This window comes from Lissotriton helveticus, chromosome 3_1 (genome assembly GCF_964261635.1).
Source record: "Lissotriton helveticus chromosome 3_1, aLisHel1.1, whole genome shotgun sequence".
Lineage (NCBI taxonomy): Eukaryota > Metazoa > Chordata > Amphibia > Caudata > Salamandridae > Lissotriton > Lissotriton helveticus.
This window is the reverse complement of record NC_136061.1, coordinates 1858351732-1858376756: the sequence shown is the minus strand read 5'-3', so window position 1 is coordinate 1858376756 and position 25025 is coordinate 1858351732. Positions and strand designations below refer to the sequence as shown.

At 45.7% G+C, this 25025-nt stretch overlaps 1 protein-coding gene across 2 annotated transcripts in view; it reads right to left on the bottom strand.

Moving 5' to 3' along the window:
- DEAF1 (DEAF1 transcription factor) overlaps positions 1 to 25025 on the bottom strand; it is a 519741-nt gene that overhangs the window by 433533 nt on the left and 61183 nt on the right. For both annotated transcript variants that reach the window (XM_078682816.1, XM_078682815.1), the window contains exon 2: positions 18117 to 18214. In XM_078682816.1, the coding sequence (XP_078538942.1) occupies positions 18117 to 18214 (98 nt within the window). The remainder of the gene's footprint in view (positions 1 to 18116; positions 18215 to 25025) is intronic.

Below are 25025 nucleotides of genomic sequence, written 5' to 3'. Positions count from 1 at the left end.
CTTCTTCAGGACAGGGGACAGTGATATAGCGCCAACGGGCCGGCTTTCAGTCTGATGACATGGTGAATGCCGCAGGAGCGAGCGGATGACACGGGTCTCGCTCGTAGAAGGGCTTCTGATTTACTCGATATCGATCGTCTGATTTATGAGGCGACCCTGGCTCTAAGGAATAATTTAACTAAAGCCTAAAGAGGATCCCCATTATTTACTATGGTGTGAGCCACCCTACTCGACTAGTAGATCTACAATTTACTCACATCAGAAATAATCCCTACAGCAACTTGTGGTCTATCATACGGAGACCCGTTGGCGCTATATCACTGTCCCCTGTCCTGAAGAAGACCCGCGCTAGACCCCCAACTAAGGCGTCCTACAGGGTCGAAACGTCGACGAGATTTTGAATATTGGATCAGTATAGAATACCCAGTCCTCACGATAATCCAATTGAGTGGTCTACTGGGTTAATCATAATCACCATCTGCAACTGACCAAACAAGATTTTATCCCCCTTCCCTCCTTTTCACTCACTTGTATATAAGCACGTTTAAATGTCACCAATTTTCACTTGAATGTCACATTGTATTCACTCATTTATATTCTGCGCCGCTCTTGTAAATTGTAAATAAATCATGTGGAAACAGGGTTATTTATGAATGAAAAATGCAATTCATAGATTAAAAGTATTTGGTTACCCTGAACCAGTGTGGTATTGGATTTGCGTTGTGGGCAAGCTCCTTGCTTGGAGCACAGTACTAAGTAAATAGAGAACTATTGTGAATTACATTGAAATAATGCAGATTTTGAAGTAATCAGGTCGCACACCCGACGGAACCATTGTTTATATGTAACTGTATTGCCCAGGTTCTGAGGGATACTGGGTCGCCCCATGGTGATTTGTATTACAAAGGCTAGGGGGCTTGTTGTGGAGACATCTCTCCAGGACGAAGAGATTAGGAGAGGAACTGAACTCCATATCAGCTATCTGAAGCCCCTTGCCAGCTCCTATGCAGTCAGATTCTGGACCAAGACCAATTTTGTGTGATGTGTAGCGTTGAAGATGAACAAAGTGTCTGTGGTATGCTACATCAATCCTCTGGGAGAAACACGACTGAAGGCTTAAGTGATGTTGGCCACAGATTATAATTTGTGTCTGGACAACCTAATTTCTGAAAGCGCAGAGCATCTTTTTGCCACCCAGAACTTGTTGGCTGATTGGCCATCCCGGCATCTTTAACATGTAAGCGATAGGAAGCTGGATGCAGAACTGTTTCAGGCTGTGCTTTAACGACCTGTTTGCATCTCAACTGATATTTCAGATTTTGAGGTATTTCCGTTAGATGCAGACCCAGAAATAGGACAGCCAATGCTTTACTGCAAGACTAGGTGCATGAGAATGACTGCATCTTTTCTCCATTTGTCATTATCATTATAGTGAATGCCGACACAAGCTGTCAGACTGCGAATCTTGTCTTGCTCTGTTGGTGAGAGCAGAAATAGGAGTGAAGAGCTAACTAAAGAAAATCTATGTGGAACCTCCTTCATGTGAAGAAAGAGGAAGGGGGGAAACAGGAAAGGAGGGGTGGGGGGGTCTGGTTCCTGAGTGACTGCGGCTTACGTCTGGGTTCTGAATGGTTGTTGGTGTTGATGATGTTCACCATCCTTTCTTGGATATGGCAACGTTTTTTCTCTAATTTTTGATGTTGAGCTTTGGGAGGACTGCTGAGCCAAATACGTAAGAAAGTGCATAATCCTTGCTTCTGTGTACTGAACAGAAGTGAAACTCCTTCCTCCAGCTTGTTCAATAGCAAAAATGGCAGACCATACCGGGAAGCAGTACAACAGCACATGTAAATATGACAATGGCAATTTTTCATATGGTAGACCAAAAGGGGGGTAACGGCTAAGATGATCCTGTTGGACTCCGAGAAGGCATCCAATAAGATCTCCTGACAATTATTTTTTAGTTAATACTCACTGCTTGCAGCTTTGGTACAAACTTTATAACCAAGGTGTAAGCCCTTTAGCCGGGACCATATTATGTACATAGGGGATATGTCTGATAGAGTTTGATCACAAAGGGGACAAGACAGGAATGTCGATTCCCCCAACTATTTGCTCTGTATTAGGAGTCCTTTTTAGGTCGAGCCTAGGCAGCACACATGCGCTGTCTCTTGACATGCTGTATCTTTTTCTGGGGGCTTTCACCGCACCCATCACACGCCCATCACTTCAATTCGTTACTTGGTCTGCCTTTCAAAATACCTTTGGTTTGTTTTGTAAATGCTTTACTTTGTCAAGCCTTTTGGCTGTTTTGTTCCAGCCCTGCAGACTGACTCTGTTACATGGAGTATTTCACAATCAAAGCAAACACAAGGAGATGATGGACGGAGCGCAGAAACTTTTCTAACAGTCACCCCGAGTCACAGATCTGGGTTAAATCCATCGTCATTCTTTAGCTCACTTCGCCACCTCAGTTCAGACCCAGCTATATGCAAATCAGTCTTGACCCTGTGCCTCATGGGAACAGTCCAGCCTGAACTGCCAAGCCAGGTCTTCCCTGAACTGGAAACAAGCATCCTGGGGCCCATTACTGGGTAACACCCTTCATCAGCCAGATTAGCTTGAATCCAGTGGCAAAGTGAGCAAGGGACCCACGCCTGGGTATACCCTACCAACTTAGGGCGAACAAAACAAACACAAAGAGATGATGGACGGAGCACAGAAACTTTTCTGACATTCATCCCCAGTCACAGATCTGGGTTGAATCCATCATCATTCTTTAGCTCACTTCGCCACCTCAGTTCAGACCCAGCTATATGCAAATCAGTCTTGACCAGTGGTCGAAGTGGGGGGAAAAAAGTAGGGGAACTGTGGGCGGAGAATCAGAGGGCTGGAATAACCCAAGGATTGGGTCAGTGGGCGGAGCCAGAAGTGTGGCCAGAATGCGCAAACATCCCAATTGTTAGTATTTGTTTGGCATTTCACTGCCAAGTTTAATCAACCAATTGATACACGTGATTATCTAAGATTATAATGAGTTATTGACATCACATTCACAAAGTGGGATATGCTTCTAATCACAGAATGTCCCAAATACACTAAAATGTGGAAGCACAAGCCATTTGTCGCCGAGCCATGGAGTTTGTCATCGGCACTTCTCCCTTTTTCCACAACAGCAGTTCAAAAATGAATGGCAAAATATCCTAGTTTGCAAATGTTTTCTATATAATTATGGCTCTGCCATATTTGTCTCATAATGAAAGATCTGCTACATGATCTGACCATTTAAACGAATAAATTGTTTAAAACTCAAACGTATCAAAAGGTAATAAAAAATGTGACTTGTTTTGCTGCGGAGTGGATGGCTTATTGCAAAGGTTGACTGATCACCTTTCTCACTGTTGCATTTGTATGTTACACTGGTACTAATAAGGCAAAATCTTTCCAGACTGTTAGCATGTGTACACATGTCAAAATAATAAAATATCAGAAAATATACTGCATTGCTCTACAGCCTTTTTTTAAATGCATAATTTAGTCAATACTGTGGCATCATTTTGTCCTCCTTTGCTGCATAATTAATTCCAGTGGCCCCACAGCAGGTAGCACATGTTAAAAGTGCTTGTGAATGAAGCAGAGAGACTGTGAAGTTTGTGAACTTTGTGTGCAAATCCTGCATTGCCAATCCCTGGTGAGTTGCAGTTACTACTTCTGAAACAAGACCAATGGAGGTACCACTGGGTGAGGCAGACTGGCCTCAAGGGCAGGGCCAGCCTCAGCGCTGGCGGTGCCCTGTGCATTAATGTTTATTATTGCCCCCCAATGACCACCTCTGCCAGGGATTCCCTAACTACTACTCTTTAACAGTGCCCCTCAAGTCTCCATAACCACACTCTCTCTTAGATGAATTTAACTTGATTTACAGCGCCACTCAACCATTGTAGGGTGTCAGAGCACTTTACATCACACACATTACTCAGAGACAATCAATATGTGTGTAAATCACGGTATAGAAAATGTTACATAAGACTAAGGACTACAAGGTGTAGGAGTCACATGACAACCATACTAGTAGGTCGAATAGTTTAATAGTGATTGGTCTGGAGCAACACAAACTCAGAATTTAAAACGTAATACCATGGTTGGGGGTTCTCTTTAATAATCAGAATAGATTTCTGTCCAAAAGAACACTTTTTGAAACATTAGGATAATCAAAGACTGGGGAGAAAAACATAAGGCTCTAATTTATACCTTGCAGTTTGTATGCAGCTCTTAGAAGAAAGTTAATAGCTCACTGTTCTATATTAGGATTTTAACTTATAAACTGCAAGTAACAAAAGGATCTCTCTTACAAAAGCAGCAACCCACTGACCTATTTACATTGTGTGCACTTTGTGATCTGAATGGTGCATGTTCTTTGCAGCATGCACATTAAACCTCTGAGCTACCTTTCCATGAATCAAAACCTACACTAGACAAAATTCTCTCTCTCTAGGAAGAACATTAAACACCAGAGTCATCAAGGACATTTTTATTGTTGCCGAAAATTGCTGGAGGTCAGGAAGGAGGCAGCAAGCACTTTTAAAACCTTAATATACTTGCAAACATATTGCCTCCACCCAAAGTCAGCACCAGGTGCGGTCACATCGGTTGCACTGCCCGAGAGCTGGCTCTCCTCAAGGGTCCTGTGTTCACAGTGGCAGAGTCACTGTTGTTCTAGGCTGTGCTGCTTCATAGGCCTGCCCGCAAGACTGGAGGTGAACTTCAGTATGGATTGTGGTGGACAAACCTTGACGGTTAACCAACACTTGCCACTGCTGGGGTCCACCTGCTGGTGCTAAGACACCAGGGCTTCTAAGGTCCTGTGAAGCCTTCGAAGGTATAGCATGGGATTGTGCTCTCTCAGGAGAGTGGTCTGGTGGACTTGTTATTAAGGCTGAACCTTGTTCCCCAATTCAGCAGCTCTGGCCATAGTGCCATATCCTCTCCCCTACTGAACACCATACTTCCCCACTGAAAAAAACTCACACTGCCTTCAACTACAACCCAATTGCTGCCGGCTATAAACACCTGTATGTGGCTCAATTTAAATGACGCACCTGACAAGAGCAATATGTGGCCTTCAGAAATAAAAGTGACCACATCCTGGAAAAAACAAACACTCATAGGGAATGCAAAATTTAGCAAACCATGTTAAATGTAAGCAGGAACAACATTGTTACCTTAACGCTTTTACACACACTATTCAGAAATCAGTGAGTGCTTTTGCCTGAAAAGTTAAGGACATGACTACAGGGCCCTGAATGGACCCATTTCGATGTCCATTGCTTATATCCTTACAAAACTTAAGCAGTTTGGTAAAAAGACCACAGCCCTGGACGCAGAACCGCAGTACACAATTTGTTTTCCAATCCACACATTGCAGTACCTTCAGGATTGCTGCACTAGTTGCTAGCCCAGGGAAAACAAAGACAAGAAAATAAAAATAGCGCTTCACTGGCAAACTCTGTAAAAGTGGAGCTAATGTGTTTGGGTGTGAATAAAATCAATCTGGCCAGTTTGCTACCACTCTGTCTTACTTTATTTAGTTATTTTTCATATTTTGTAACCTTATATACCAGATGCTGCACTTTGGAATTAAAATGTCAGAAAAATACGACATTTCCAGCAAAAAATGTTTTCTTTTTTGGATCCATTTCACAGGGGAGCAAATAAAAGAAAGGAGAGGAAAGAGGTTGAGAACCCTGTCATGAAGTCACAAAAGACAGAGTCCTGTTATTTCTCTGCCGCCTGTCCTCGAACGCCAGGAATGCCGAACTTTATTTATAGGCGATGGTGATTTCTTGCGTCCTGGGATGCATTTTCAAACTACAAAAGTAGGGGAACGGAATCCTTGGAATTGAAGAAGTAGGGACACGCCATGCCCTGCCGATCCTGCTCACTTCGACCACTGGTCTTGACCCTGTGCCTCATGGAACTGTCCAGCTCGAACTGCCAACCCAGGTCTTCCCAGAACCGGAAACAAGCATCCTGGGACCGGTTTCTGGGTAACACCCTTCATCAGCCAGGCTAGCTTGAATCCAGTGGCAAAGTGAGCAAGGGACCCACGTCTGGGCATACCCGTTGGTGAACAAAGCAAACACAAAGAGATGATGGACGGAGCGCAGAAACCTTTCTGACACTCACCCCAGTCACAGATCTAGGTTGAATCCATCATCATTCTTTAGCTCACTTCGCCACCTCAGTTCAGACCCAGCTATATGCAAATCAGTCTTGACCCTGTGCCTCATGGGAACGGTCCAGCCCGAACTGCTAGCCTTCAGACGGGCTCTCAAGACCTGGCTTTTCAACTGACCGGAGTAGCCTAATCTATTTTCCCTCCCCCAGAGCCTTGAGACTCTCATGGGTGAGTAGCGCGCTTTACCAACCCCTGATTGATTGATTGATTGATCAGCCAGGCTAGCTTGGATCCAGTGGCAAAGTGAGCAACGGACCCACGTCTGGGCATACCCTGCCAACTAAAGGCGAACAAAGCAAAGGTGATGATGAAACCTTTCTGACACTCACCACCAGTTACAGATCTCCTTGTGTTTGCTTTATTTCATGATCAGCCATATATATAGTGCTGGCGCACTACTTTTTCCTTTGCCACAGCTTCTTTTCTTAGTTTCCGGATTATGTTCCGAGCTCTGCTCCCCTCTCCAAGCGCCGCCCGTGTTGCCTTTGCTCCCACCTCCTTCCATTGGCTGTGTTGACCACCTCCCACATCCCTCCTACTCTCCCTTACTGGGCGTGTGTTTTTTTTAACTAAATGTCACTTTTTTTAATTTGAGAAAAACGGCACTCTCGTCGCCCACCTTCCCCCAATGTAACATATGCCGAGCCTGCTGCCAGTACTTCCTCTGCTCATCAAAAGGGTTAACCTTCCCAGCCCTCTGCACCCTTGTCTCAATGCCTCCTTGGGTGTTGCGTTGGCATTCCAGGAAACCCCTGCGTGGCGGAGATACTTTATTCACCATGTCCGGAAGGCAATGCTGAAGTCAGCAACATGGAGAAGGCGGAACACTCTTGAAGCCCAGAGATTAAGTTCAGTGACTGTCAGGCTGCATGCACCAGGTGCTGCGTGCCGTGGGAGCCTCTCACTCTACTGGGAGAGTCTGCACCACAGGCTGGTGAACGACGTGGGTCGGAGTCACTTGTTTTAAGGCGGCAATACCTTTCACACTCTAGCATCCACCCCTTCCCATCAGACTAACCCTCAAACACTGATTTTTCATCTCCTTTGTTCACAGTTTTCTACCTTGCCCCCTCTTCACACACTAGTTACTTTGATCTACTTTCTACCTCCTTTCATTCCAACATCACATCTTTTCTGTATACTACCGCTCTAAAGTCTCCCTTTTCATTCTCTTTTATTTACCTTCACCCCCTCACTCCTTATCTTTCACCAGCTTCCCCTCTTTTACTTCACCTATCCACTTATCCTGTAGTGTGGGCTGGGCCTTGTTATTCACACTGCTAAGTTAGCATAGGCTTATTAGAAGTTTAAACGCCATTTTTCCTCTTTGCTGCTTTTGCACACGACACCGCATATAACTGTTGTTGTTAGTTAAGCTGCGTGAAATGCTTCACATAAGACTGGCTTGTTTTCAGCATCCCTAGACTTACATTGTGACTCTAGTCTGCACACTGAGTGCTATAGCCTCCAAGGTTATCATAACAAGGTAGCTGTTGTTCGAGCTGATCGGCTCACGTTCTAGCCATAACATATATGCAGCTGCAAGCCAACGTGATTCTGGTGCCTTTAATATCACACTGTAAGCATGATTTCAGACACTTGGAAGAAGCCCGTTTTTCCAGAGAGACAGAGAGCTTTTGCAGATCCTGATGTGATTCACACCTGCTGATCTTGGAGGAATGGGGTCCCCCAAACAAGCCCAAGAGACCTTCTATATTTTATAAAACATAGTTCCTAGCTAGGGAGGGTAATTTACCAGGCGCTATAGTACCTATTTTCACCATCATTGTAATATGATTTATCCTTTTGTGTTTTATGGAATTGTAACAATGCTGATCATATTATTTCTAATCATATGTCTGCTTATGTTAGCAAAGATACTGCATCTTAGAGCACATCGTTAAAATAATTATTTTAACCTTTCCGTGACTCTTTTTTAGTCCTGTTGTGGACTGGTATGAGAGTATAACGAAAGAGTGTTCTTGCTTCCCACCATTCCTGAGTATAACCTAAGTCGCATGTTCTGGTTTGTCTAATCATTAGTTCCTTTGCTATAGGACAAAGAGCTAATGTGACACTGATGCTAGCTGGTTAGGGTTTCTAGGCAATGAGGTGAGTTTTTTGGTACACCACAATTCACTGAGGTCCTGGGTCTCTGCGCACAGTTCTGTGTGGGAGCAGAATCCCTGCGACAATCCATTCTCTCCCACCTTTTCCCTGCGAGCACCAACTCGCGGAACTCTCTCCGCCTTTTACGTCCTTCCTTTTCTCACCACTACTAACATTTTTTTGCATTCACAGCTCTCCGCTTTCCGGCCTTGTCCATCTTGCTAAAGACACCTACTCTCCTCTTCCTCTCTCCCTGCTGTCTCCGGCTCACTCTGGCTGCACCCCCGACCTTCCCTGCCCTCTCACCCAGCCCGCACCCCTCTGCATTCCACTTGCCTCATCAACTGTCCTCATTGCAGGGCTCTGTATACCATAATTTCTTCACGTTTCCCTCTGCCCACACTAATTACTGTGCAGCTATAAATACTTTTCCATGCTGTCCACCCTCTGTGGTAATGGTGTCCCTTCCGGCAGGTGTGGCATGCCTGCGTTATTTTTCACTCGTGGCCAGGGATCTTACTGTACAGATATACGCTTTCCGGGGTCAGGCGCTGATTACATGGCCCCAGAGCTCTGCAATGTCTGTCATCCTTGATTTTGTGTGTGTACACAATTGTGCATGCGGGCCTCCATCCACAACTCTTGCATAACAAGAGTTTAAAACACTGCATCTGCTGTCAGGGGCACAATTTGACACAAACTTTAGTGGGGTACCAACAATTTGAATGGGGCGGGCTTTCTTCAGAACCCATGGACAGTTACTTGCGGGTTCCTTTCACTCTTGTGGCACACTGCGTAATAAGGGACGTTCTTTCTGAGCTAATATTTAGTCAATAATGTACCACATGTCACTAATATTGGTGTCAGCTACATATTCTTTACAGTGGTTTAGGGTTTTTCTAAAGGAGTTGTAACAGAATGGATGAAAAACACTTCATTTTAAACAAATTTGGAAATTCTGGTTCTTTTGTCAGGGACAATCGAAATTTGCCTAGCTCCGTAACGGTAAGTTTCAATTCTATTAAGGACACGGAGGCGGGGATTATGCTTTTCTTCCTTCGCTTTATTTTTTTATGCACATTGGAAGTGAACAATCCAGTGAATAAACATCAAGTCTCATGAGTCCAGGGGGTAACACTACAACATAGTCCTTCCACGCTGTCCATAACTGATAGAAAGCTCCGCCATCTTGTGAAGTCCTCCTCTTTCTTTGCGCGAGTCACGCCTTCTCTTCATTGGTACTGTTTGGCTCTGTCATGCCCTGCAAAGTATGAACAGCCCATGAGACAAGAGTACATTTGCAAACCCGTAACAAGCAGTTAGCATGCATTACTCCAGAAACTAAACCAGTTACTTACTTCAGTACGGGTGGGTTCGCACCGTCTGTGTAACGGGAGGGATAATCCTCGCCTCCGTGTCCTTAATAGAATTGAAACTTACCGTTACGAAGCTAGGCAAATTTCGATTCTATGTCAGGACCGGAGGCTCAGATTATGCTAGTTCAAAGCTTACACACCACCAAATGAGCTACATCCACCACTTGTTTAAAATAGAACCTTTTAAAGGTGGAATCTGAAGACCAATCTGCTGCGCGCATAAGGTCTTCCAACCGAGCTCCCAAGGAGAAAGCCTTTGAGGCCATTGCCCCTCTAGCTGAGTGTGCCCCAAACTGTTTTGTATCAATACCCGCTTCCCGCATGACCCATCTCACCCATTTCGCTATTGTGGGGGAAGAGACAGCATGGTGCAGTTTCCGCAAGGCAATAAGGAGTTGTCGTTCGCCCGGGGGGCGGAATTCAACAGTCATTTCTTCATAGGATTTCAGGCATTTTACCACCCAGAGCTTGGGCACATCCGTGAAGGCTGGGTAAGAGATCGTCCTGGAATCTGATTTGGTACGATGACCAAGTGTAAACATGACCCCTTCTGGGGAAAAAACTCTCGCTGTAATGTCCAAGGCCCGGACATCTGAGACCCTGCGACAGGACACCAGGCACAAAAGCATAGCCAACTTTGCCGAAAGCTCTTTCAAAGTTAGGTACCTATTATGTTGCCAGGACAAAAAAAGGTTTAGGACCACATTGACATCCCAGAGGACTGAGTAGCGAGGCTCCGGGGGCCACGACAAGTGAATGCCTCGAAGGAGCCTACATACAAAAGAATGCTCACCTATCGGGGCACCATCCACTGGGGAGTGGGCTGCCGATACCGCCAATCTTATCGGGTTAATAGATCTGTAAGCCAGGCCATCCGTAGCCAGTTCGTCCAGAAAATTCAGCAGGGGTACGACTCCCACGACCACGGGATCCAAACCCCGTCGAAGACACCTACGCATCCACTTGGTCCAAGCGGACCTGTAGCGTTTAGAAGTGCTCTCTGCCCAGGCCTTTGCCAAAAGGTTCTGAGCCTGTCCCGAAAGGCCCGGGAGCGACCAGCGTCTCCTGAAAGCCTCCATATCATGAGGCTGAGAGAACCCTGGAGAACGAGGTGGTGATGCTCCCCGTCCGGATTCAGAAGAAGATGAAGAAACCGGGGGAGTAGGATTGGAGAATCCCAAGAAAGTTCCATCAGAACTGGAAACCAGACTTGAGAATTCCAAGAAGGCGTCACCGCCACCACGTCCGCCTGCAAGAGGCGAATTCGGGCCACCATCCATCGCAAACGGGGGAAAAGCGTAACCCGTTTCCAGACTCCAGTCCTGGAGAAACGCGTCCGTGGCCTCCGCCAGAGGGTCCGGCCTCCAGCTGAAATAGCATGGAAGCTGGTGGTCCAGGCGGGACGCAAAGAGATCTACAGAAAACAGGCCCCAAAGGTCGGCCAACCATTGGAAGACCTGGACATCCAATTTCCACAGGCTGGAGTCTCTCAGATGCCTGGAGTGCTAATCTGCCACCTGATTGGTCTGACCCGGTAGGTATTCTGCCGACACCGAGACCTGGTGTGCCAAACAATATTCCCAAAAATCTTTTGCCAGGTCTGCCAAGGCCCAGGATCGGGGTCCCCCTAAGCGGTTGACGTACCGTACTGCCGACACATTGTCAATTTTTAACAAAATGCACGAGGTTGCGCAATGTCTCGTCCAACATCGGACGGCGAAGGACCCCGCGAGGAGCTCCAAGCAATTGATGTGCAATTTCTGCTCCTCTAACGACCACACACCGCCGGTAGAGAACTCTCCGCAACGGGCCCCCCAGCCGGACCTGCTGGCGTCCGACTATCACCAGATCTGGGGACGACCCGAAGATTGCCCAACCATTCCAGGCCTCCATGTGTTGCAACCACCAGGCCATCTCCTCCCTGGCGTCCTTCCACAAGGGTACTGACTGATCGTACGACAGCCCCTTCCGAAGGTGATGTGCCTTCAGGCGCTGTAAAGCCCGGTAATGGAGTGGACCCAGGAAGATCGCTTGAATGGAGGAGGAAAGGAGACCGACCACCCGCGCAATCTGGCAGAGCGACGTCTGCTGCTTGGAGATGGTCTGCCGTAAGGTGTGGCGGATCTTGGCCATCTTGTGTGCCGGCAGCCTTAACGAAGAAGTCTCGGAATCCAAGACGAACCCTAGGAAAATTAGGCTCTGGGTCGGAGAGAGCACAGATTTGTTTTTGTTTATGACAAAACCTAAGCCCTCCAAAAGGGCAACCGCCTGGCGCAGATGGGACAGCAGCGTCTATGGGCACTGCGCCATGAGCAGAATATCGTCCAGATACACGATCATCCGCACTCCGCGCCCTCTCAGGGACTCCACCACCGGGTGTAGCACCTTTGAAAAAACCCCATGGTGCCGAGGAAAGTCCGAAAGGAAGGGCGGTGAATTCGTACACCTGGTCCTTCCATAGGAACTGGAGGAAACGGCGGTGGGGCGGATGGATCCGAACCACCAGATAAGCGTCCTTCAGGTCAAATCTGACCATCAAATCCTGAGTAAAAGTACGTCCCGCAAAAGATGGATATCCTCCATCTTGAAGTGCCGGTAAACTAACCACACGTTGAACTCCTTGAGGTTGATCACCGTTCTCCGACCCCCGTCCGTCTTCTCCACCAGAAAGACGTTGCTCAGGAAACCGTTGGGGTGCAACGTTGATCGCCAGATGGCACCCTTTTTTAGCAAAGCGGTCACCTCCTCGTCGATCAACTGTGCATCGAGGGCGGAAAAAGAAATGGGGCACGGGCGCGTGACCTGCCGGGGCTGGTCGTAAAACTCTATATGAAAACCCTTCACGGTCTGACGAACCCAAGCATCTGCTGTGAGTTCTGACCAAGCATCCTGAAAATTCACCAAGCGCCCCCAATGCGCACCTGCTCCGCGGGTATGACACTCACTTCCTGATTGGCCACCGCCGGAATTGTTTTTGAAGCCACCGCGGCCTCGAAAGCGTTGCCCTCTGGTGGGGTAGAAGTTATTAAAGTTGGCTGAGGTCTGGTACTGGCATCTGCCGGAGCCTTGTCCCGTGTTATTGGTCTGCTGACCGCCGCGGCCGGTCGCGCGGCCCCTTGGGAAAAACGGGTCTGAAAAACCCTCTTGAAATTGGATTGGGCCTTATCAAGTGAAGTAAATGTGGCCACAAACTTCCCAAACTCTTTTACAAAAGGGTCAACAAACAAGCCCCCTTGGGCCACAGCACCTGCCTCGGAGGAAGCCAAGTTACCCAGCTTAGGGTCCAGTTTGATGAGTAGGGAACGTCGATGTTCCGTCGACAGGGCGCAGTTGGCATTGCCCATAAAGGCTAATGCCCTCTGCGCCCAGTTCGACAGGACGTCGGGGGAAATGACAGACCCCCTCGCCTTCGCCTCCTCAGCCATGTCCAAGAACTTAGTCATTGGACCAATGGCATCCAGGAGTTTATCCTGGCCTGACCGCCAGGAACGATCTATCCCCTTACGAGGATCCTTGATATACTTGGCGAGGAAGGTCGCCATTTTGGAATCCAGTTCAGGGGTCAGGGCTACCTTTCCTTCCAAAGTTGGGCGTGGACACTCTGCTCTAAAGCAACCCCGCACTTCTTTCTCTAGAGGCTTGCGGAGGCGTCCGGCTAGGAACTTGGCCACCTTGTCCCCAGGTGCCCAGGCTGCGGACCGCGGATGAATAATTTCATCTGGATCTAGCATGCCGGAGGCATCCTGGGGCATAGTGCCCGAAGAACTAGCCGGGCGTCAGGACCGCGATGACCCCTCATCATCATCTGTGTCAGTAGGGGAACCCCCGTCCTGGGACGGGGAAGGGGGGCCATGGACACCACGGGTTCCGGTAGTGGGGGAGGCGTAGAGGAGGATGGCACGGACCTGGCCAGGAACGCGCTTTTCAAACGTTCGAAGGCGTCCTTATCCACCCCTTGCCACCTTCCCCACAAACCTTCTTGGGTGGAGGGGGATCTTCCCCCGGGGCGGGCTGAGGCGCGGGAACCTGGGGGCCCCCGTGAGCCTGAGCCAACCTGGCGCACTCAGTGATAATGCGCTTCGTCAGGCGCTCCTCCATCGGAGTTACAACCTCCGTCACACACCTAAGGATGGAGGAATCCACTGCCTCGAAGAAATCATCATCTAAAGGCAAGTACTGCGTCGCCTCCTCCTCTTCGTAGTAACTATCCTGCTCCAGGACCCATGTACACTAGGAATCTATATGACAGGTATATTTGCCCAAAGGACGGCTCGCAGTAATCTCCCTGCACAACAGTATAATATCCCTGCACAGTATAAGCCTCAGTGGTAATGTAACCAGGCACAAAAGGTGGGACTTAGCATCAAGATGGGACCTCCTCCCACTAACTGGGGTCTATGGGCTGACCGGAGGACAGCAACTATATCCTGCACTGAGTAAAAACCCAGACCATAGGCTGTGCACTAGGCCTCAGCGCGCGGACCATCAGACTACTCTGACACGATCCAGCCGCCACCCAGCGCGCATCTTCAGGTGCACAAATATCGCCGCCGGCGATTCAATGGTAAACACGGAGTACAGACCCCAGTGGGGCGTGAAGAGGCAACTCAGGGAATACAGACCCCGCAGGGCGTTTGGGTTTAGCGGCTCGGGCAGGCTCGTTTCCCCCTCAGCGCGGCTCCGTTTGAAGGTGCCGCGCTGCGGCAGCAACGAGACGCACGGGCGCCCCTTGGCGGGCCCAATCAGCACCGCAAAGTTGGCCTGCCGCGTCAGGAGTACAGAGACGCTCCCGCGGCCGTAAGAGGGGACCTGAAACAGCAAAACACAAGCAGCTCAACTAGTTACCATTGCGCTGCACAAAACCGGCCCCTCCATAACAAAATAACAACAATTAACAACAAATCAAGCAATTCATGCGAGAGAAGGAAAATGCACTTATCTAGCTGCGCAGCAGCGAAGAAAGAGGAGGTCTTCACAAGATGGTGGAGCTTTCAATCAGTTATGGACAGCGTGGAAGGACTATGTTGTAGTGTTACCCCCTGGACTCATGGGACTTGATATTTATTCACTGGATTGTTCACTTCCAATGTGCAGATGACGTTTTTCTATATTTTTTATCAAGAAACAAGTCATGTTAGTGCTTTTCTGGCTGCTGTGTTTTGGATATGGTTAATAAAGCGAAGGAAGAAAAGCATAATCGGAGCCTCCGGTCCCGACATAGAATCAATGGTGCATTTTTACAGTCCAAAAGACTCTAGGTGTTGTACATCAATATTTTTACCTCTATGTGATTGTAGGTGCTCAGACGTTTTTTTATGTAAAACAGCCATATCACTGGTACTTGTTGCTGAAATAAACTGAACCCACGTGCTGGCCACTGGTATTGTATTTCAACATTTAATCCCTTCGGTATCTCAATATATACTCCATGCAGACATTTCAAGGGCCAGAGTGTTAGGCTTTGGGCAAGAGGCACATAAAGCTCCCATTAACAGTCTTTGAATTGCCTCTGTGATGTTAGTTCTCCCCTGCATGCGTGATTCCATCGCCAGCATTTCTTTATTTATAGAGTTTTATACAGCGCGGACTAGACCCGATGAGGGTATCAGATCGCTTTACAACAGTTTCATCATAAGAAAAGTTGCACGCTAGTCACATATAAATGAGTATCTAAGAAGAGATCGTATATGTTGTTAGTTCTTGTTGAAGGTTGTGTTAGTCATTCTCTATTAGAGATCAACACGGCTCTTGGTTGATGAGTAGCTTCTGGTTGGTATCAACTTGCATCAGTGCTGGGATCAGGAGAGAGTTTTATTCATCAGAAGTAGTTTGACTTCATTATTGAATGAGGTGGTGGAGGGGTTTATTCAGATTGCTTGGGGCAGGGCGTTCCATATCCTGGGTGCTAGGCCAGAAAAGGTGAGTGTGTAGGTGTTCTTTTTCCGAAATTTTTGTGGTTTCAATAGCAGGGTGTTGGTGCTTCTCAGAGTTCAGCTATTACCTGCTAATTGGAGTTAATTGGCTAGATACTTTGGTGTATTGAGGTGCAGGGCTTTGGTGCGTCATGCATGCAATCTTGCAGCTGTGTTTGCTTTTTCTGGACCAGGTATTGCTGCAAGTTCACATAGTGCATGAAAGCACTTCAACATATGTGAGTTCAGACTACCAGTTATACAAAAATAACACTTTGTAAAAGTGCTTCTGAATGTAGTTCTAGAATATGCCTAGTAGTATCAAAGCTTCAGCATTAAAGAGCAGTAGATGATGTAGCACCAAGGATAATATGCTGCATGGATAAACATGTACAAGGTTCCAAAGGCGAGACCTATTGGCTAAGCCAATGCTTGTTGAGGTGTAACAATGCCTTTCTCAATTCCACCCCTCCCCCAATCATGAACACAGAGGTATGACAACAGCTTCTGCAGATGATATTTATGGTACCACCCGATATTTAAATGGAAGCCATCAAGGTTGAGGAAACAGACCACCTCCTTGGTGGAGCTGACCATCCCTCTCTGGTCTGTGGAACTAAGGAGGCACTCTCCTCAAAAGGCACAGTACATTTCCAAAAAAACAGAAATACTCTTTTTTGCAGATCTGATTTTGGAAGTCCAACAGACATGGTAGCGAAATTTTACATCAACATATTCACAGAATTCTAAAACAGACTTTGCCTTACAGGACTTTTCACAGCAAACTCAATCCCTGCTCCCTTTATATTCGCTCACCCTACACGACTTGACCCGGTTTTAATGATGAGCACCTGAATTCCTCCATAAAAGTAACAGCAGGTCCAGATTTGAGAGGACAGACAGAGAGAGGACAGACAGACACTGGCTACCAGTTTCACTTTGGATGATCTTTAAAACACTATGCTCTGCATTATCGCACAGAGCAGTCAAAGGAGTGCTCCAACAAGAAATACAGTATCACCTACTTTGACGTATCCTCTGCTCCTATAATTTGCTACAAACGTGCTATGTTTCAACTGTTGTTCTTTCCACCTACAGAAAATGCAAAGCTAGCTTGCTTTCCAGACACCATAACAACGTGGCCCTTCAAGGTTTAGTCCTCTGAGTGAGCCTCAATTCTCTAAATTGAAATGTTAGTTCCTCACACACCAATAACCTCCTGTACCATGTTAGGCACACCATACAACCACATCTTAATAGAGATCATGATGATTGTTAGGTTACTTAACCCCGAAGACTCATAAGTTGTCCGACTCTCCACAGCCAAGAACTTGATTGAAACAACTGGTAGTATCTTCAATCAAGGCACACTGAGCAGGTGTTTTATTGAGCATGTTTTACCATATGTCACATGTCTAACACATACTGGCATTGGCACAACTAGACTATGTGTCTCAGGGATCACGAGCAAGTCTTCTAATATAGGACATTTTACAACCATGCACAAGTCCACCTGTAAACGTTTCAGACTATAGTTTTCTGGAAGCTTAGAAGGCTACAGCAATGGAAATTAAGGATATATATGTATGTCGTTCATAGGTCTCAGGCTATTCTGCTTTTTGGTAGATTGTAGAAATGAGTGGCCCGTTGCTTCTTTTTGCAATAGACAGCTTGGACATTTTGCTACTGCAATGTTTTTTTAAGGGGATGGGGAGAACTAACATACATAATAGAACTCTAAATATTGGATGAAATCGATTCCGAAACACTGACAGATATAAAAATAGTGTTTGTTATGCAGTACTACAGAGAAATTGCAATAGACTTTGGAGAATGGGAAAATGCACATGGGCTATGATAAAACTGGTTGCCACAGGGAATTCCAAAATAACGGGAACAGAGCTAATTGAGAAAATGTGGACAGAGGCAAGCAACAGACATGAGTTTTCGGTGCAAAAAAGGAAGGAGAATGGCGTGCTTTGACATTTGTAAACGGTTCGTAAAAAAGTATGGACATCCACTTTAATAACTGTTTGATGTATAAGAAAGACATCCCTAATTCATCCTACAATGGATATACAATATTTATATTAACTTTTTTGCATAAACTAGGCTTGTGAACAGTGGAAGTATCATATGTTTTTTGGGTAAATTGGTCATTTTGATATGTCAGAGAGGAGCTTGTGCTCCAGTAAACATTGTGGGCTGTTTAAATGTTGATAAAAAACGACCTGCATGTAGTTATTACAAGTGGGCATTGAAGTTACATCAACAGAGGTGTTTGGATCACACTTGATCTTGATCTTTTAATCTAGTAGAGTTGCAGTAATAATAACGAACTGGATGTACCCATACAATTTGGGAAAGTTTTACCACAAGACAAAATGAGCAATATAAAATAGGTATGTCTAACTGCCAGATGGCTTCTAGAGAAAGATGCTACTGTACAGTAGTAGCCACATGCCAGCCATTCAAACCTACCAGAACATGTCCAGCCAGAGAGGCAGCGTTTGCTACTGATGTGGTGAAGACGTTGTCCGCTGAGGTTCCCACACTGGCCACAGTCACTGTTGTCACTTCTGTAACACAATGAAATTGTGCTCATAATATTATTAAACAAGAATTTTCAAAATGCAACAGGTCTCACATTTGTTGAAGTTAGAGCTGTAGATGTTGAAAAGAACAATTGTTTTTACTTTTGTTTTTTTTTCTTTGCAGTGACTTTATTTATTATATTTGCATAGCACTATTGCCAATGATATAAAAAAGCAAAAGTAAAAAACCTTGTCATTTTCAATGCCAACAGCTCTAACTTTAACGAATGCAAGACCTAATGCAATCGGTCTCATATTTGTTAGAGCTGGAGTTATTGGCATTAAAAATGCCAATGTTTTTTACCTAGCCATGTTGCAGGGTGCAATACCATATGTGGCTAACCAGGTCCCATGGGACCTCTTTTGGCCACATATGGTACTGCACCCTGCAAAGTTGGAGTTATTGGCATTATAAATGGCAATGTTTTTTACCTGGCTATGTTGCAGGGTGCAGTACCATATGTGGCCAAAAAAGGGACAGTGGGACCTCTTTTGGCCACATATGGTACTGGAACCTGCAAAAGATATGGTAAATCCACCTTACACATAATGGTTTGCATGCAAGACAGTACCACGAGTACATTCAAATAGCTATGTCGGTATATACAATTAGTAGCTTTGAAATATGTCAAAAGAATTATTATATTAATTACGGATTAGGTTGTACTCTGTGTGGAGCCGATGAAGTGAAATTTATAGAAGGTTTCATAGAAATGTGAGATGTGCTAGTGAGTAAAGTAACCGCCTTGCTTAGGACCAAGCAGCGTGTGTCCTGCCTGAAGCCTTTTAAGAAAATAGTGCCCTGAGGCTGTAATTGAAAACTAGAGAGTAACAACACATGTAACAGGGAGTGTCCTCATGGTAGTTATAAGAAGAGACAAGGTGGTACTGAGGAGGGACTACTAAGCATATTGGGCAACGAAAAGCCAACAATTACAATGGACAGGAGCCAATTAAAAAGATGGGCGGAGCTTCATGCCCATATCCTGAATACAGCATGTCTCGAAGAGACAGCGCGTGCGCTGACTAGGTGAGACCTGGCCGATTTCCTACTGATTTGCTGCAGATTATAAAAAATTAGTCTATGTACCTGATTTTGCTTATTATTGCATTATTCCTGTTATTGAGAGCCTTCATGCAAATGACCCCTAAATTCTTTAATGAAATTACTCCTGCATTTGTATTTTTTTCAAATATCTGTATTGCACTTTAAAATTGTAATATACATTTGTGGTTTTCTCTAAATTTGTAGTTTTGAACTCCCTCTTTGAGTCAGTCCTTCGTTATTTACTGTACTGTAAATGCTGTTTGAATCGTATCTTCCTCATTAGCTTTGAGGTTAACTCGGTCCTCGACACCCGCAAACCAGGTCATGCAGATTATCTAATAAAGCAAAAAAGTACCCACACATTCCACTCACAGAAACACATAGTATCCACTAACACTGCAAAAAATACAGTGCCTCATGCCCATGTACATTAGATCTAAACAAGCAATACTGACAGCTTCACTACACACAACCATTGTTATCGCACACTCCTAATACCTCTTCAAAAACACATCTCTATTATATTCCCTCTAGCACCTGATTGGTATGCACAAAACTGGTGGTGGCTTGGTCGTATTCACAAAAACAGGCCATACACCAGAATGAAAGTAGCCACAATTGGCTCCTCTGAAGCAACTGTACGCTATTTGCCATTTCACGTGTACAGCCTGACACTTTCTGCCTAAAGACCCACAGAAGTTGCAAGTACTTCATATATGAATTAATAGATATGGTGGCCTTGAGTAGTTCTGACTTTCAATCAATGCTTTGAGAATTTAACCGTCTCGGAGTACTGACTTTCATGGTGTTGAAGTAGGTGCTATTTAACCTTTTCAACACACCAGACCTCAACCAGTGCACCACAAACCCGTTAAATCATTAAAGGTATCATTTTTTAAAGGTATACATTTAGAACTGATCTCATCTGTCACTACTCTCCAACATCTTATACCACTAACGCATGACTGTTGGTCAGATTAACATACAACCCAGTGACAATCCATCACCCTGAATAGACCCTCAAAACAAATACAGGCATACATGGTACTCCAAAACTGAAAAACCTTTGGAACTGAACCAAAGAAAAAGAGCCATATGCAGGTAGAAAGGATCTACCACCACATTAAATTCAGCACAAACTGCATTCCACTGCAAATCAACTAAATTACTCTCACTGGAGCAAATAAAAGACAATCTCGAAGGTAAATAATAGAACAAGAACACTGATTAAGGTTTTTCAGCAATGTCAGCAACCCATGTCATCCACCTTCCTCATTTCCTAGGTAAATCACCTGCTACTATTAACGTTTAGACAGACTCAGTATAACTGTAAGTCATAAAATATGCCAAAAACTCACACTCCATCAGTACACAGACGAGACAACCCCAAAAGCACCATCTTCCTGCCCCGTGCAATCAGACTTCAGCAGTGCAATAGCGTCTCCGAAAGCAATGCAACCAGCTGTCAGGATGACATCCTACATCCTAAAAGCAACCCCACTAGGTCTTACTCCTGCCCCTTCTATCTCAAATTCCCCCTATGTCCTACTAATTAGGAAAACCCTTGTTACCTGCATGAATAAATGGTATCACCCACTGGGGTATCCTGTGTGAGATTGAACTTTGAGCCAGTGAAACTAAACCCTCGTAAAAAGGGCCCCTGGAATAATTGTGGAAATATTGATTTTCTTGCTTACGGGAGAATGCAGAAAACCTACCAGCATCTATGGTTTTTCCTAATCAGTATATTCGGTTTGGAATACAAAACAATGTGGTGTGCGCCACAAGAATAGTATGGTGCCTTCATCAAGTAGAATAGAAGTATCCCTTTTGCTCCTGATGAATTGCCACCATTCCCTAGTGGCACACTCAGGCAACAAACATATTGACTGTATATTAAACCTAAATAACATTATTTCCAGCTTGTTTAATAATTACATTTTAATCTTAACAAAGACATCTTGAGACATTAAAATTGATTTTCAGATCCTTGGGTAATTTTAATTAGTTATCTCTTATTCTTCCAATTTACACTCAATCACGCCTAAAGAACTCCAGGGGGCCCGTGTTTATTGTCTGATGGTTTCCAGATTCTCAAACAGCATGACAAAAGATCTCCAGCAAAGAGCCCCCTTAGAGAGGCCAGTTGGGCATTGCAACACCCGCTCCCCATCGAGGAGCAGGGCCCGATGATGAAGCATGCCACTTCAATGGCCGAGGGCTTGTGCATCGTGAAAGGAATACTCTGTTACCAGTGAGAAGCACCTTGAGCCTCAGCGTGGCGGGAGAAAGGTCCCACAGACATTTGATTCACATTATATTACTATGGAAGGATATGTGCTGAACTAGGAATTCCTCTCATAACCTCCCTGTATTTCAGAGAAACAACCTTTCAATCAACACTCTACACGGTGCAGCATGCAACTCATGTGGGCAAGTACACCAGTGCCGCATGTATGGGTAGCAAGCGCTATATATATGCTACAATACAAAACAACACAAACAATAAACAACATTGATCCTTCAAGAACAGGGCCCAGAAATAACAGGCATAGCATGTTCCAGTGGGAAGAATGTGGGATCATCGTTAATGAGCTTTGCAAGGGGGGTTGGGAAGGAACATAATTATACAAGCCAGAGGGCAGAATAACACAATTTACCACAATAGCCTAATAAATTACTTAACTTTTTTCCAATTTGTTCTAACTTTTTATATTGTGTTCAATTATTTATATTTTGTAAATTCTTCAAAAACAATTCATTCCTGAGCCTAAATTATGCAGCTGAATAGAAACTGAGTGCACATGGACCCTTACAGAAGCAGTTCCATAGAAACGGAGTGCACGTGGACCCTTAGAGATAGAGTTCCAACCTAACAGGTATTTTACCGGAGTCGCAGGAATTTTCGTGCCAACGCAGGTAGTAATGAAAACAACGATTTCCCCTTTGAACTATAAATTTAAAGAAACACACAGAAGAAAATACATCACAAGAATGTTAATGCTGCCTATAATATTCCTAAGTAATACAAAACCAACCAAAGGCAGTTTTTTTACAAACTACTTTTTGAGTATCAGCTACTGACGCGTCCAAAACCCTAAAACACACACAAATGGTTGGTACTTTTCCCTAAGGTGGTAACCTTACTTCCAACCAAATGTCTATGCTACAAATGTTGTTGAATCATATTTAATGCCTTCGCTGACAGCATCTCAAAACAATTTATGTTACAATCAAAAGCCAACCAAATAAAAAGGAATGCAAATTACCTATACTTTAATCTAAATGGAAACAACAGCCTTAAGGACCTACACTGATCAGGCTCGCTCTGAATGGAATTGCAAGGCTGACATAAGAGCTTTTCTGAGAAGAAACAGACAGAGTACCGTAGAAGCGTGGCCACGAGGAGCTTATAAAATTATTAAATAGGACATCATACTTAAGGACACCACTGGCAGCTCCACCAAGAACACCACCACTAGCTACACGGGACACCTCACGTTTAAGCTAAACATCATTGCCAGGTTCACCCTAAGAGCAACCCTAACCTACAGACCTCCGGGATCCTGCATCAACTTCATCACCCACATCACAGAGTTCATCTCACCCTTCATCATCAATGCCAGCACGTTCATCCTCCTTGGAGATCTCAATTTCCCCTAGAAGACAGCACTGACCCACACTCCACAGACCTACTATAAAACCTCAGAAGCCTAGGTCTCACCCAGCATATTGACAAATCCACCCATGCTGCCAGGCACCTAATGGACCCAATCTTTACCTCACTTAGCAACATCAAAGTTGACAAACTAGCACCAATGACCTGGACAGACCACGCCCTCATCAGCTTCAACATTTCCACCCACACCACAAGAAACATCCCACCACCAGACCTGCCTGCCAGAGCTGGAACAGAATCACGTAAGCAGACTGGACCTCCACCCACTGCACACACCAGCCCGTTCATGCCAGCAGCCTACAAACCACCATCAAAAACGTCAACAGCTGAATAACTATCTGCGCTGACGCTTTGGCAATCCTCAAATGTAAAACTACCATGCCAAGATCCCAAGCATATGCAAGTTGGTACACAGAAGAAGTCAGGCTGACAAAGCAACACTGCAAGCAACTGGAGTGTAGGCAGATAACCACCCAGGGCACCATGGACAAGGACATCTACAAATCCCCCTGAGATGCTACCACTAGCTGGTCTAGGACGCCAAAAGCACAGCTCTAACAGACTGAATTGATGCCTGCACAAACAAAAGGAAGGAAATCTTCAACATTATCAGTGAGTTCACCTACTCTCCAGCCACCTCCCCCAACATCACACCATCACAGGACCTCAGTGACAAATTCTCAGAACTGTTCAGCAATAAAATCGCAAACTTTGAACCACAACTAGACTCAGTCATCCTACCCACTCGACTCCTCAAGACCAGGGAGTGTATCAAGAGCGCATTGTCCACCATCAGCACATGCAAAACCACCCCAACAAAGAAGTCTATCCACTCGAGGGCCTCTGCCAACCCGTGCCCCCACCACGCCTTCACCAAAGGACTCCTTCCCATTAGCGAGGCACTCACATCAATACTCAACATCACACCACTGACTGGCCGCATTCCCGGATTCCTGAAAGCATTCCACTGCCTCCCCTTTGCTCAAGAATCCCTCCGCGGACCCAACCACACTCTCCAACTACAGACCTAACTCCCTCCTACCCTACCCAGAGAAGCTTTGTTAGAAATGGAATTTCTGGTTGGCTAGGGCATGCGCCTAAGCCAGGCAGAAACTACCAGTCTAGTCAGGGCAAGGGAGTTACACACTGAAGATAACCCCTGCTCAACCCCTTGGTAGCTTGGCACGAGCAGACAGGCTTATCTCAGAGGCAATGTGTAAAGCGTTTGCACACCACAAAAGAAACCCCACACAAGGTTATATAAAAATAGCCTTTTGTATTATCCATAAAACACATTAGAACATAATCACATATACACTGTGCCACCAGGAACTTGGCATGACTTTGCAGGGATTGCATAAATTATTAGGCCCATCGGGCCACTGTCAGAATCACAAAATCACAGTTAGGTAGGGCAACCAGTAACTACTGGTAAGAGTGTACTTAGCACTACACATAAAGCATAAACAATATAACGGTACTTAGCATAGCATAACAGGCATATATTCATAGGTGCACTTTAGCGCACACTTGCAGCAGGGCCTATATATCATAGCTACATCATGCCCCCGTTAGACGTAGGCAAATCTCCCAAAACATAATCACATCAGGGTGCACCACCTCGCCTTGTGAGGCAGTAAATCTCCACTTTCAGGAGTCTCCGCTCCCTCCCTTACGAAGTGCAGAAACGCCATGGAACGCCCGAATCCGGGGCACTTACTGGGCTCACCCCGGGATCCACAGAACCGAATCACCCCCAACATCAAGCAAAGGTGTAGCTGCCCAAAACACAGTGCCCCCGAATAGCAGATCGGGTTGCAGCTGGCCGCGACCAAGCGGCGCAGCTGCGAACATGCCAGGAATGCAGAAATCACTGTGCCCCTAGGCACGTTTACTCACAGAGTTTGGGTGCTCCTGAATCATACCATACTGTTGTTGACTCCTGCTGGCGAGTATGAACGCCCCCGGATCTCTGCATCCCAGATATGGCCGGGCCTATTCAGCCAAGCGCTGACTCTCCAGACTCTCTGGAGCCACTGCACCTCCCCAGCCCCTGTCACTCCAAGGTC